Genomic DNA, 13,804 nt, shown 5'->3' with positions numbered 1-13,804 from the left:
CTTGGCTCTAGTCTGTCAACACGGAGAGTAAGATCACTAAAAGATAGGTAACCAGATCTTAGAGTTCTGGTAACCTCAAAACTTTTGAGAAAGAACTCAAATAAGGCACTTACTATCTTCCTGACAGATACTACCTTTAATGACCAGAGAATATATAGTCTGACACAGACACTTACTGCTGCCCTGTTCAGAGAGAACTGTTGCCTGCAACATTTAAATAACAGGCTTGCCTTGGTCCCAGCTACATGGTAAAAAGCTCAGAAGGGCCACAGGCCACAGTCTGCCAACCAGTCTTGCTTTGGATTGAATCTGTAAGGATATTTAAAGCAAAACAAAGTCCTACAGGCTACTTGAAATAATATACCCAATAGGGGGGGGGGAACCCAGAAAGTAACAGGTAATTCATATGTAAGCAATACAAAAGGCCAATAAACATAGAGATTTTCAGTCTTACAAAATACACCAGGATAATGTAGCCTGCAGAAAATCTAACTTCTCCAGATATTTTCAAAGCTTGAGAGCAATACAAAGGTACAAATACTATCTTCCACATCATTGGTTCTCAACCTCAGGGTTTTGACCCCTTGGGGGCTAAAGACCCTTTCACAGGGTTCGCCTAAGATCATCAGAAAACACAGATATTTATATTATGATTCATAACAGTAGCAAAATTGCAGCTATGAAGTAACAATGAAAATAATGTCATGGTTGAGGGTCACCACAGCATGAGGAAGGTTGAGAACACTGTTCTACCTGATGTTTGAGAAGAGCCAGGATGGAGTCTAGCAAGGTGGAAATCCAAATTCAAGTAAGGTGAAGCCTTAATAGGAGAAGAAACAAGGTGCTAGCTTTGTAAATGTGGCTGGAAATCCAGTTCTGAAAGTGAGGAAAGAGATGGGATATCAGCTAAAAAAAATGTATATGATGAGGATGCTCACTGAAGTAAGCCAGGAAGTAGACAGGTAAGACAATAAGGTGAGATGCGTCTGAACTTTCCCAGAAGAAGGGGTTAATACTACTCTAGTCTCCTTAGAGTGTGACTCCAGTCACTGAGAAAGTGTCACTTAGCAACATGCAACAGCTTGTCTCCAGATGTACTAGGACACATTAGCTCTTCAATTTTTAATAAAAGTAGTATTTTTTCTACTTGTTTTATTAATAGTTTGAGATATGGTCTCATGTAGCCTAGGCTAACCTCAAACTACTTATGTAGCAAAGGGTACATAAATCTCTAAATCTTCCCAAAGGGCAGTTTGCTCAATCCCTAGAACATTTGAACAGAAAGTTGAAGAATATGGACCCTACTTCCTAGTAAGAATCTGTTGACATTTTTTCCTAGCAGAGTTCCTTCTATGACACAGTGGCACACACTCCAATCCTTGTGATCTATACTAAAACTCAATGCATGTCTGGAGTGCCACGTGTCTAGTAGGTAGATCTGAAAAGTAGTCATTCAGCATAGGAGATAGTTGAGTTGTATAGAATTTACAAGTACATTCAGTATGTCACCATTATTTAATAGTCTTAACTACTGCATTTGTTATTACAAGTTGGTGGGTGAGTGTGTGTAAGTCAGAGGATAACATGGGAGTCAGTTCTCTCCTTCAACCATGTCAGACCTGGCAATTTGTTGTCAGGCTCACTAGCATGTGCTTTTACCCTCTAAGCCACCTTGCAGGCTCTGGCTTAGTGTTAATAATTGAAAGTAAAGAGGTCTGAATCCTTTATAATAGTTGTTACTGGTGACAGAAAATTAAGTAAAATTGTTGGCTTTAAAATCTATTATTTTTCATGTGGAGCTTATTAGGAATAATTTAAATGTGAGCTTGGTCTTTTCCGTTTGTGCTCTCGTATTCTCCTTTATTTTGCAAAATGTTTATTTGGTGTTTGAATGGTTACCAAAAATGTGAATAATTAGTTGCTACTAATTCTACAGAAATAAATGAAGTTCCCTTCTCTACATTTGTCCTTACAGAAGTAGAAAGGACTGAAAAGGACAGCAAAGCTGAGGAAGAGGAGCGAGTGCCAGATGAGGAGCGGCCACCTGTGAGAAGTAAGCATATCCTGGCTCCTGACCTGCCTCATAGTGTGGCCTTGGCCCTCTGTGATCGGCTGCCATTTCTGCCCGACCTTTTTTAAGTGTTACCACAATTCACTGATCTTGTTGATGACCAGTTCAAGGGCCTTTGAATGTATTATTTTGTGTGTTTCAAAGTGTTTATAGTAATGGTTTCACAGGGAGGATTAGACTTACACTTGAAGGTACCAAGTAAGTGTATTAAACTGTTTTTAAGTTTAGGGCAGGAGGATTTATCTTGCTCTTGAGAGGTGACAGGTAGGTTCATAGTAAAGGAATGCTGGAACTGATGCCGTAGACTTAGCAAAGGGTTAGTCAGCCAGGGCTTTGTGTTGGTTTATTGTGTCTATAGCAAAAAGTTGTAAAATAGAAGTGCATTAAATAATTGCATAGATAGATGTGGTTGTATTTCTTTATCCACTACTATGATAAAACTGAATGAATAGCATATTTTGAGCTCCTCTTTACCCCTCATCTGGAACATTATTTTACAGATCAAAGACAATCGATGTGGCCATAAAAGGCGTGGAATATTAGTGTTTTAATTTTTTTGTTTTTCGAGACAGGGTTTCACTGTTTAGCCTTGGCTGTCCTAGAACTTGCTTTGTAGATCATGCTGGCCTCAAACTCACAGAGATCGCCTGCTTCTGCCTCCTGAGTCCTGGGATTCAATGTGTGTGACACTACCTCATGGCAGTGTTTTAATATTTGAAATGCTGAAAAACCAGTTAAATTTTTCTCAACGATTTCATGAATGTTAACATTTGAAATAGTTTTTTAAGTGAAGTGTTTGAATGTCTATTCTGTGCCAATTGTACTTTTGTGGCATTAATTTTACTATCTGTGTGTATCTGAGCTCTTAGGACATGTTTAGAGTATCTGTTAGAGTCACTGCTCAGGGCTGAATAACTGAATGACTCAGTCAGTATGACTGCCATGCACCTGTTTTCACAGAGAAAGAATTAAATAATTCAGAATATACAAAGATAATAGAAGTCTGTGACATAGGATGGCCATTATATGTTATTAAAGCATTTATATGTGCTATGAAATTGAGCAGAGGGAAGATTATGGGAGGTTCCAGTTATCTGTAAGCCATCTCTCTCTGAACATGAGCATTTCAAGGAAAGAATGCTCCATGTTTTCAGTGTGCATTGCTGAGCAGTTGGGAGAGTTCTCCTGGCATGCTGAACATGATCTCAGCTTTAAAGCCGGGCTTCATATACCTGCTGGGACTCTTAAGAACAGTCATGCAGTGACTGACTGACTGACACTGTGCTGGTGAGTCTTGTAGCTATAACAGTAGACTGATCGTTGCGGGGGTTTTGTTGTTGTTATTCTCAGATGAATTTTCCAGACGGAAACGTTCTAAATCAGAAGACATGGACAATGTGCAGTCCAAACGTCGGCGCTATATCGAGGAAGAATACGAGGCAGAGTTTCAAGTCAAGATTACAGCCAAAGGAGACATTAACCGGAAGCTTCAGAAGGTGCTGCACATAGCATTTCAGTGTCCCGAGTGTCACTGTGTGTATGCATCACGATTTCTAGCATGATCCCATTCTTCCGTGTTTATGTATCCAGTCAGAACTTAACTAGTCAGAATTTGAAGACAATGACAAGCTATGAAATCTGTGATTATTTTTGTTAACATCACTTTAAAATGACTCTGTTTGGCTATGATTTTTTATTTTAAAAGATGGTAGTGGTTATTGAAAGGGAAATAAGATATTTCCCTATTTGTTATTATAGTAAAACTGAATAGTTTTTGAGCTTTTCTCTTTTTTCCTGTATTGAATATTACCTTACATTCTAAAACCCTTTTTATGTTAATATAAAGCATGAGAGATGAAGCTTTGGATGCACTAGGAAAAGGGAATGTTCAGAGTAAAGATTTTTCTAAAATTTCCCTCTATATCTGTTATGCTAGCATACAAATATTGAAAATTAATGTTACATGTGTTTGCAAAATGTGACAAAGGGAAGACCTCTCAGAGGGTAAATACTGTGTGAGCACAAGAACCTGAGTTCTCATCTGCCACACTTATGAAAAGCCAAGCAGTGGTGTACACTGGGAAGCTGAGGCAAGAGACCCCTAGGCTTCAATGACCAGCCAGTCTAGGTAGTTGGTGAACTCCAGCTCAACCAGTGTGAGACCCTGTCTCAAAACAAGGTGCAGAGTGACCATAGAAAACACCTGATGTTATTAACCTCTGGAATCCATGGACACACATACCTGCACTTGCATGTACACCACACATATCCACATCAACATGTGTTCAAAATACTTTAAACTCAGGTGTCTGTCGTGCCCCCCCCCCCAAGAGTCAGTAGTTTGTTTGCTCGTTTATTTATTTATTTATTTATTTATTTATTTATTTATTTTTGGTTTTTCGAGACAGGGTTTCTCTGTGTAGCTTTGGAGCCTATCCTGGCACTCGCGCTCTGGAGATCAGGCTGGCCTCGAACTCACAGAGATCCACCTGCCTCTGCCTCCTGAGTGCTGGGATTAAAGGCGTGTGCCACCAACGACCGGCTCGAGTCAGTAGTTTATAATAGCTTAGGTTGTAGCCCAGGTTGACTTTAGTCTTGACAGTGTCCTCGTGCTTCAACTTTCAGGGGATGTGATTACAGGTGTGAGTCACCAAGTCTGGTTTTGTCTTTCAGGGTCTTAGTATTTAGCTATGAATTAATAAACCAAAGTTCTTCCACTAAGTTACAAGAATAAATAGTACAAATATCTGTGCTTTCTTTAGAAAGAACAGATTTAAAAAATAGTAAAGCAATAAAAATGCTGTTCCTGCCTAGTTCCTTTTTTGTGTGCATGCTGAGGTAATAGTACACATGGTGTTGTTAGAATCAGGAGGGTTAGGGACACCCATGGGTGGGCTCCCATCTCTAGAACAGATTCCTCAGGGATAGTTCATAGATAGGTCAGTGTCCTGCTTGTTGTGGTTCAGATGAAGCAACAGTTGAATTTTGGATAAACATTTAGAAATATTTTATTGCTTTCGATACTCCAGTGACATTTTTACTGCATCTCACAAAATTGCCAGTCTTTAATTCATGAAAAAATTTTTGAAGCTGTTCTTTTTAACAAATTTTGTTAAAGTGGGCTCAGCATAATAAGGTGGCTAAGGAGAAAGATATGCTTCACATTATTCTCAGAATTCCACTCTGGAAATATAACCCTTTACATGGGCTTCCGGTTTGAGGTAGTGGTGAATGGCAGTAGATAGCATTGAGTTTGAAATTCTATTCTTTAAATTAGTTAGCTTTGTTTTATTCATTAATGAAGTTTATATTAATGTTATTCTTAATATTTACTGGTTTTGTTTGCTGAATTGCCCCTTTTGTAACATTGTAACAAAGGAATTTTTTTTTCTCCCTTTTTAGGTCATACAGTGGTTACTAGAAGAGAAGTTGTGTGCTCTACAGTGTGCTGTGTTTGATAAGACTTTGGCAGAATTGAAAACACGAGTGGAAAAGATAGAATGCAACAAAAGACACAAAGCAGTTCTCACCGAACTACAGGTGTGTGCACTGACACTAACTTTATACTCTGTGCACTGACACTAACTTTATACTCTGTGCGTAATGCATTGTCTGATTATATATTATCATTTTCATGTATTTGAAGTTGACTACAAAATACATTTACATTCTATATAAGAAGAGAAAGGGGCCTTATTAGTTCTTGCTGGAGCTGCTGTAAAGACAGAACCATACATAGCTGGATGCTTGGCCAACTGAAATGTATTATTTCACAGTTGGAGACTGGAAACTCAAGATGAGGGTGCCAGCAGCAGGTGGATTTCTCTGAGCTGTAGCATTGTGAGGAAGAGTATACACCATGTCTCTTCTCTTAGATGATTGCTGACAGCTCTGAGGAGGCCTCATTTCCATGGGTGGCTTTGCCTTCATATGGCATTTTCTCTGTGTATTTTGTATTCAAATTTCTCTGTATTTGAAGGGACCAGTTATATAAGTTAGATTAGGAGGGAACCACCCAGTCCAATAGACTCCATATTAATTGATTATTTTTGCAGTGACCCTTATAAACTGCTGTTGTAGACTTTATGAGCTTTGGCGTAATTTAACTCACATGAGAGACTCAGAAATTATCTAAATAGGTACTTAAAAGAAGTTTGTTACTGAAGAAAGGTTGGTATACAGCATACCATAGATACAAAATAGTATTTGTGAAAGATTATTTTTGTGTCTGTCTGCTTTCTCTGTGGATATTATGATGGTGTTAGTTTATAGTGTTGGAGTGCTGACTCCCGGTGGTTAAGAGCACTGGCTGCTCTTGCAGAGGACCCAGGTTCAGTTCTCAGCACCACACACTGACTCAACCATCTACAACTCCTGTGGGGGATCTAATGCCTTTTCACTGGCCTCCTTGGGCACAAGACACACACATGGTGTATGCACGTACATGCTGGTGGAAACATTTATACACATAATTTTAAAAAAAGATTTTAGTTTACTAATGCATGTATAGTTGAGGATAATCTAGGACTTCTGTATAAGCATACACCACCACATCTGGTTTTTGTGGTGTTAGGGGTTTGACCCAGGGCCTTGTTCCTGCTAGGCAAACACTACCAACTGAGCTCTCACTCCCCACTCCCTGCTCAAATGTTTCTTTATTCAATCAATTCCTCAAACAAACTGTATAGAATATTCCCTAATAATTCTGCAAGGAGAATGAAAAGGATGTATAATGGTTGATCTTTTTATTAGCATAATGAACTTCTTTATTCTAAATTTGGCTTAAGTTCTGCTTCATCAAATAACATATGTATGCAGCTGCTCCAGCTCGATTTCAGTTATCATTTGCTTGGAATATCATTTTCTATCCTTTCACATTAATTCTATATCTTTGTCAGTGTGATGTGTTTCTTGCAGGCAGTAATCAGTTGGATTTTTTTTTTTTCTCCTGTTTTAATCTAATCAGCCTGTCTGCATCTTTGAACTGGAGAGTGAAGATGATTTACATTTATTACTAAGAATTATATCCTCATTCCTGGAATTCTGTCTTATACCATGGTCCCAGCTCCTAAGATGATTTGAATACTTTATTTTTTTCTTTCTCTCTTACTCATCTAAGACGTTTGCTAAGTCACTATATTGAATTTGTTTTATTATTTTCTAATTATGTTTGTTCAAACATTCTCATGGAACTCATTTTTTTCTAAGCTTTTGTGATTGTGACTTTCTTTGTGTATGTAGGATTTTCTTAAATTTTAAATTTTTATTTAAGTAGTCATGGTTTGATTTAGTGTTTATTCATCTTAGAATGCCTCTGCTCCATTAGAATTTAGAGGATAACTTTTCTGCATATTGTAACCTTTTTAGTAGTAATTTACCTGAAATATGTCATTCCATGTTTTCTTGGCCCTTTTTTTTTTTTAAAGCAAATTTTATTTATTTATTGTGTATACATTGTTCCTCCCTGCACACCGGAAGAGGGCACCAGATCCCATCACAGATGGTTGTGAGTCACCATGTGGTGCTGGACTTGAACTCAGGATCTCTGGAAGAGCAGCCAGTGCTCTTAACCTCTGAGCACGCTTTCTTGACTTTTAGGTTTTATACTGTAATAAAATTGTAGTGAATTTGCCTTTGTAAGATGGCCCTTCACTTTTGTAGCTATCTGCATTCTTTGTTGAGTACTCTTGATAATTTAACTATAATGTGACATGAGTTTCTTTCTAGTCATATCTGTTTAGGTTTCTAAATACCTTCCATACTTAAACATCTGTCTTTTTTTCCAAATCAGGGTAATTTTCTGCTATAATATGATTGAATAGATTTTCTGTGCTTTTAGTTTGCATCTCAGCTCCTTCTTACCTCAGGGATTAAGTTTGGTCTCTTGATCAGAGTTCCTGAAAGTTGTGGTGATGGTTCATTATTCTTGTTATTTTTCTTTATTGCTGAATGAATATAAGATTTCCTTACCTTGGTTTCAATGCCTGGTATTCTTTCTTTTGATTGATGTCTTTGAATGATGGATCCCACTGAGCTTTAAAAATTTTTATTGACCTTTTTGTTTCTAATGTTTCCATGAACTATATGTTATTTTGAGAATCTGTTAAATTTGAATTTGCTATCTAAGTATCAAATTTGCTTTGCTTCATTTAACTTAATTTTGTTTTCATTGAGGTGATTTTTCTTTTTAAAATTAGATTTTTTAATTGTTTGGCATTTCAATCATTTTGTTATCCTTGGATTCAGTTATTTAAGGGTCATTAAGTTTCGGAGGACTCTTCACATGTCACATTTTAATGTATGTGTCTGTTGATTGATACTTCTGGTTTCATGTTTTAGCTGACTGCTTTCCCTTGAGGTTTCAGTCTCTCCTGAGAAGAGAGTATATATACCACAGTAACAATTGCTCTTTAAAAAAAGAAAAGTCCATGTTTAAATTTTTATTACTTTTATTTATTTATTTATTTAGTGTGTGTGTGTGTGTGTGTGTGTGAGTGTATGTGTGTGTGTTTGTGTATATGTGTGTGTGAGTGTGTGTGTTTGTGTGTTTGTATATGTGTGAGTGTGTGTGTGTGTTTGTATATGTGTGAGTGTGTGTGTCTGTGTGTGTGTATGTATGTATGTATGTGTGTGTGTGAGTGAGTGTGTGTGTGTGTGTACATACATGGTGCACATATGGAATCAGGGCAGCTTGCAGAAGACTCTCTGTTGTGTGGGTCTGGGGGATGCAAATGCTGAGCCACTTGCACAACAACATCCTTAAATGTAGTAAAATAACAACAGGGGAGATAACATCTGCTCTCAAAACCCAGGACACATCTGATAAACTCAGGACTTTAAAATTAAGTCATAGTTAATTAGAACTAGAAAAGGGAATAGGGAAAGGACAGAACAGGAGAAGCAAATCAGGAAAGACAGGAAAAGTATGATGTGAAGGTATGAGAAACTTCAGTGAGTGGTAAATGCGCATCCACGCATGCATGCGCCCAGAATTCCACTGGGTGAATGACCAACCCTAAATAAGTATTCTGAAAAAACAAAGCTATCAAGCCATCAATTACAGCCTTACATGACTGTAGCAGGGCACTGGGAAACATTCACCTTATTCAGTAGGAAAAACAATTATATAATCAGCCCCTAGTACAGCAGTTCTCAACCTGTGGGCCACGACCCTGTTGGGGGTCACATATAATATGCTGCCATATCAGGCATTTACGTTACAGTTCATAACAGTAGCATAAATTCCAGTTATGAAGTAGCAATGAAATAAAATAATTCTATGGCTGCGGGGTGGGGGAGTCACCACAACATGAGGAACTGTATTTTTTTTTTTTTAAGATTTAAGTGTTCTGCCTGTATGTCTCCCTGCCCACCATAAGAGGGCACCAGATCCATGAGGACTAAAGGCTTGCAGCGTTGGAAAGGTTGAGAAACCATCTCTCTCGTAGAAAAGTTCACGTTCAAATCAGTCAGTACAGTACTTAGATATCCAAATAGTTTTGTCAAGGGATCTCTTAGGACTTGCATGTATGCCTACATACCTGTATCTTTCAATAAGAAAGCGAAGTGTGATTACAACCATTTTGAAAAATAACTGTAAATAAAACCATACATATTCCAAAATATTCTCCTGCAAGTAAACACGCCTAGTTGTTGGTAAGGGCAAGCTGGTCTATTAGTACTTACACCTGGCAATTATTTCAGAAGCCACAGTGGGTTTCCTATGAGTGTTGGTTCCAAGTATGTATTTTATAGTCAGCTTGTCAGACTTTGTTTTGAAGAGCCTGTCATCTTTAGATTTCTCTCTTGTGTATAGCAGACTTTTAAGGAGTTACACCACTTGACTTTTGTTTGTTTTCTAGGCCAAAATAGCCAGATTAACCAAACGTTTTGGAGCAGCCAAAGACGATCTTAAGAAAAGACAAGAAGTAAGCATTGCTGTTCTAGCTGTGTTCGTTGCCTTAGTGTTCTATTGCTGTGAAGAGATTCCATGACCATGGCAGCTCTTACAATGGAAAACCAATTGGGCCTGGCCTACAGTTTCAGAGGTTTAGTCTGTTATTGTCATGGTGGGCAACACGGTGGCACATTGGCAGACATGGTGCTGGTGAGTTCTACATTCTGATGGGCAGGCAGCAGGAAGAGAGAGTGACACTGGGCCTGGCTTGAGCTTTTTAAAACCTCAAAGTCTGCCCTCAGCAATACACTTCTTCCTACAAGGTCACTTCTCTTAATAGTGCCACTTCCTGGTGCCCAAGCATTCAAATATTTGAGCCTGTGGGGGACATTCTTATTGAAATTACCACATTCCATTCCTTGGCCCCCATAGGCTTCTGGCCATATCATAATGCAATACATTGAGTCCAAAAGTCCCCATAGTCTATAATAGCCCCAATACTGTTTAAATATCCAAAGTTCAAAGTCTCTTCTAAAACTCAAGGCAGTCTCTTAAGTGTAAAATTAAAGTAAAAAACCAGATCACATACTTAGCAATGGCACAGGATATATATTACCATTCCAAAAGGGAGGAAAGGGAGTATAGTGAGGAAACACTGGGCCAAAGCAAGACTGAAAACCAGTGGGACAAACTCCAAACTCTGCATCTCCATGTCTGATGTCAAAGCACTCTTCAGATCTCCAGCTCCTTTCAGCTCTGTTGACTGCAACACACTTCTCTCTCTTGGGCTGGTTTCACTTCCTGTTAGCAGCTGTCCTTGGCAGGTATCCCAGAACTCTGGCATCTCCAGTACCTTGGGGTCTCCAAGGCAATCTAGCCTTCACCTTCACCGCTTCATGCAGTGTCTTCTCTGGGCCTGTATGCATGGAGGGACACCCGTGCCACATGCCTGGCTTCCATGGCTTTCCTTAGCTGCAGAGGGAGATTGCACAACCTCTTTCTTATATCCTTGACTCTAAAGCCAGAATAACCATGTGGTCGAAACTGCCAGGTTCTGCTGGTTGCTGGGGCTGGAACACGGCCCCCTCTTTCAGTAACATCTTCACCATCTTTCTTGTTTTGATTGTTTCTTTCACTGCCTAAGAGCTGGGCTATTCTGGAATTTACTCTGTAGACAAGGCTGGCATCTTGACAGTATGGGAAAAATTGAGGTTTATGAAGAAAAACTTCCACAAGAAAATAGGAAAAGACAAAAGTAGTGATGTCTGACCCTGCAGTGCTTTTCTATTGTATTGGTTAGATAAGGGATCAAATACTGAGAAAGTACTTAAACATTGTTTTTTTTAAAAAATAGTTCCTGTATATTGATTTTGTGTTTTACTTTGGTATTTCCCCCCTCTTTAGAGCCCTCCAAACCCACCTACATCACCAGGAAAGCCTGCCAGTGATGCCAGCAGCAATAACAATGTGACCTATAGGTAAGAACTGTGGTCCGTTCATCGCGCTTAAGGTTAGTTAGGCAAGGTTAGTCTTGGCATGTAACTGTAAATGCCTGTGCATCCGTGAATGAGTAATGTCATAGTTGCTTTTCTCCTTCTTCTTTATATTACTATGTATTGTTTTTGTTAATTATTGCAGTGTTTTCTTTTGTTATGACTTTCTTTTTGCTTTTGCAGTGTTGAGGACTAAATCTAGGGGCCACCCCTCCCCTAAACTCTACATATTTAAGATCATGTCATTAAAAGTTTTTAGCAATTGAAAACTGCTTTGGTCAGTGATAAGAGTGTGCTTTCAGCTATATTCAGTCTTTAGGTAACTGATGACAGTAGCGTATGGATAGGGACTCTTCTGCAGTGTTCTCTGACATGGCAGTCTGTGTACCAACACTGTGACTTCAGGCATTGGATGCAAATCCCAGATCTTACCCTTTCCCACCAGGGGCCACTGTTTTTCCTGTGCTTTGGTGGGTTCCCCTAGGATGCCATAGCCATTGACTGTACATGTATCTGTTTCATAGAAATGCAGGCACAGTACGGCAGATGCTGGAGTCCAAAAGAAATGTTAGCGAGGGTCCACCACCATCCTTTCAAACTCCTGTGAATACAGGTAACTTGTTTTTTTAATACCAAAAATACATTTTCTTGGGACGTAGTATCTTTGATTCTCTTATGTTTTTTTTGTGGTTGGAAATGGGTTAGAAAACAGCACACTTTGGTATAAATAGGAATACATTTAAAAACAATTTTGAATTGTAAACAAGTATGCGTGAAAAGATAGACATTGAAATTCCTAGTGTAGTACTTCTCAAACTTTTATCTCTAGGGCCCTTTACAGTCTCATGAAGTTACTAAGAACTCAAGAGAGTTTTTGAGTTAAACTAATTGGTGCTATCAATTGAATGAAAATAAAACTTTAAGGATTTTTGTTCACTTAAAATTATTAATAAGCCCAGAGGCAGGCGAATCTCTGAGTTTGAGGCTAGCCTGATCTACATAGTGAGCTCTGAGACAGCCAGGGCTACATAGTAAGCCCTTGTCTTGAGTAAACAAAACCACACAGAAATAAATTATAATAATCTTGCAATATGCACACAAAGAAACTTTTTAAAAATAGAAAATAACTGTATTTTTAAAAAATAATCAGTGAAAGGGCAGAGATCTGAGTTTGGTTTCCAGAACCCTTAATAAATAAACAAAGGCAGCCGCCACACTTGACTGTCCCAGTGCTAGAGAGGAGCAGGCTCTGGGCAGCCAGCCTACATAGTGAGCTGCAGGCCAGTAAAGACCCTGTCCCAACAAAGGAACAAAAGGGAGATGAAGAGTGGCTGCCACCAAGTTGTTGAAGACTGTGTGTGAAGGTGCCAGTGACTAAATAGAAAATACTGAAAGAGAAAGGTCAATGGCACCAAGGGAATGACACTTGAGCTGTCCTCTGACCTCTACCATGTCCATGTACACACATGGGCATATGTGGGCATGTATAAATACCGGTGAAAACTGGGATATGTTGCCTTTTACATATTTCTTTAAAATCTTGGTAAAGATGTTAAACTGCTAAAGCTGGTTGGATTCTTGTGTGTGTAGCTGCTTTCAATGTCTTTCAGTCTGCTGACTTCATATATGAAAGGAATGCAGCCCCATCTGGACAGATGGAAACAGGCTGGATAGCTGAGGCTAGCTAGTGCAGAGCAGATTCAGAAACCATGTGCTTTTCTCATTGTTTTTGTAAGTCACTCTTTCAGGAAAGTAGGTCCTGCTAGGCATTGTAAGTACAGGCCTGTTATTCCAGAACTCATCAGGCTATGGCAGGCAGATGGTAAGTTCAAGGCCAGCCTGTGATTTTACTTGGGGATGGGACATAATAAAAACTTTAGTTCTTATTACTTCTTTGTGGACATTTTAAAGTGGAATTGACTGTTTTAAATACTATGATAAGCATTTGTTAGGGAAGAGGTTAGTGTGACAGGATTATTTGGTAACTCTGTATCATCTTGGATTTTGTAGTTTTCTCCTTACCATAGCTTCTTTTTCCATTATCCGTTACCATGGCCTATAGACATTACATGGCACATTCCACTAATAATTCATATCTTTTATTGTGATAACATTTTATTATTATTTTTTTACTATGCTTAATTTCCAAGTTAGTGTACAGTTTCTAATTATGGTCATGATGTTTCAGTGAGTTGTGAATGCATTTGAAACAGTTGTCTGGTGAGATCATATGGAGTTGAGAAATTCTTGTCAGCTGCTGAGGCCTTAGCCAGCTGTTTTACTATTGTAAATAGTTACTCCACATGTTACTCCTGAGTGTGTTATGTTCATGTGAGCAGAGCT

At 38.7% G+C, this 13,804-nt stretch overlaps 1 protein-coding gene across 6 annotated transcripts in view; it reads left to right on the top strand.

Moving 5' to 3' along the window:
- Positions 1 to 13,804, top strand: part of Atf7ip (activating transcription factor 7 interacting protein) — a 77,532-nt gene that overhangs the window by 43,109 nt on the left and 20,619 nt on the right. For all 6 annotated transcript variants that reach the window (XM_027429905.2, XM_027429906.2, XM_027429904.2 and 3 more), the window contains exons 3-8: positions 1,976 to 2,053; positions 3,422 to 3,567; positions 5,474 to 5,611; positions 9,934 to 9,999; positions 11,373 to 11,446; positions 11,986 to 12,074. In XM_027429905.2, coding sequence (XP_027285706.1) covers positions 1,976 to 2,053; positions 3,422 to 3,567; positions 5,474 to 5,611; positions 9,934 to 9,999; positions 11,373 to 11,446; positions 11,986 to 12,074 — 591 coding nt within the window. The remainder of the gene's footprint in view (positions 1 to 1,975; positions 2,054 to 3,421; positions 3,568 to 5,473; positions 5,612 to 9,933; positions 10,000 to 11,372; positions 11,447 to 11,985; positions 12,075 to 13,804) is intronic.

Source organism: Cricetulus griseus, chromosome 8 (genome assembly GCF_003668045.3).
Source record: "Cricetulus griseus strain 17A/GY chromosome 8, alternate assembly CriGri-PICRH-1.0, whole genome shotgun sequence".
In the NCBI taxonomy this organism is placed as follows: domain Eukaryota; kingdom Metazoa; phylum Chordata; class Mammalia; order Rodentia; family Cricetidae; genus Cricetulus; species Cricetulus griseus.
This window is presented reverse-complemented; position numbering and strand designations above follow the sequence as displayed.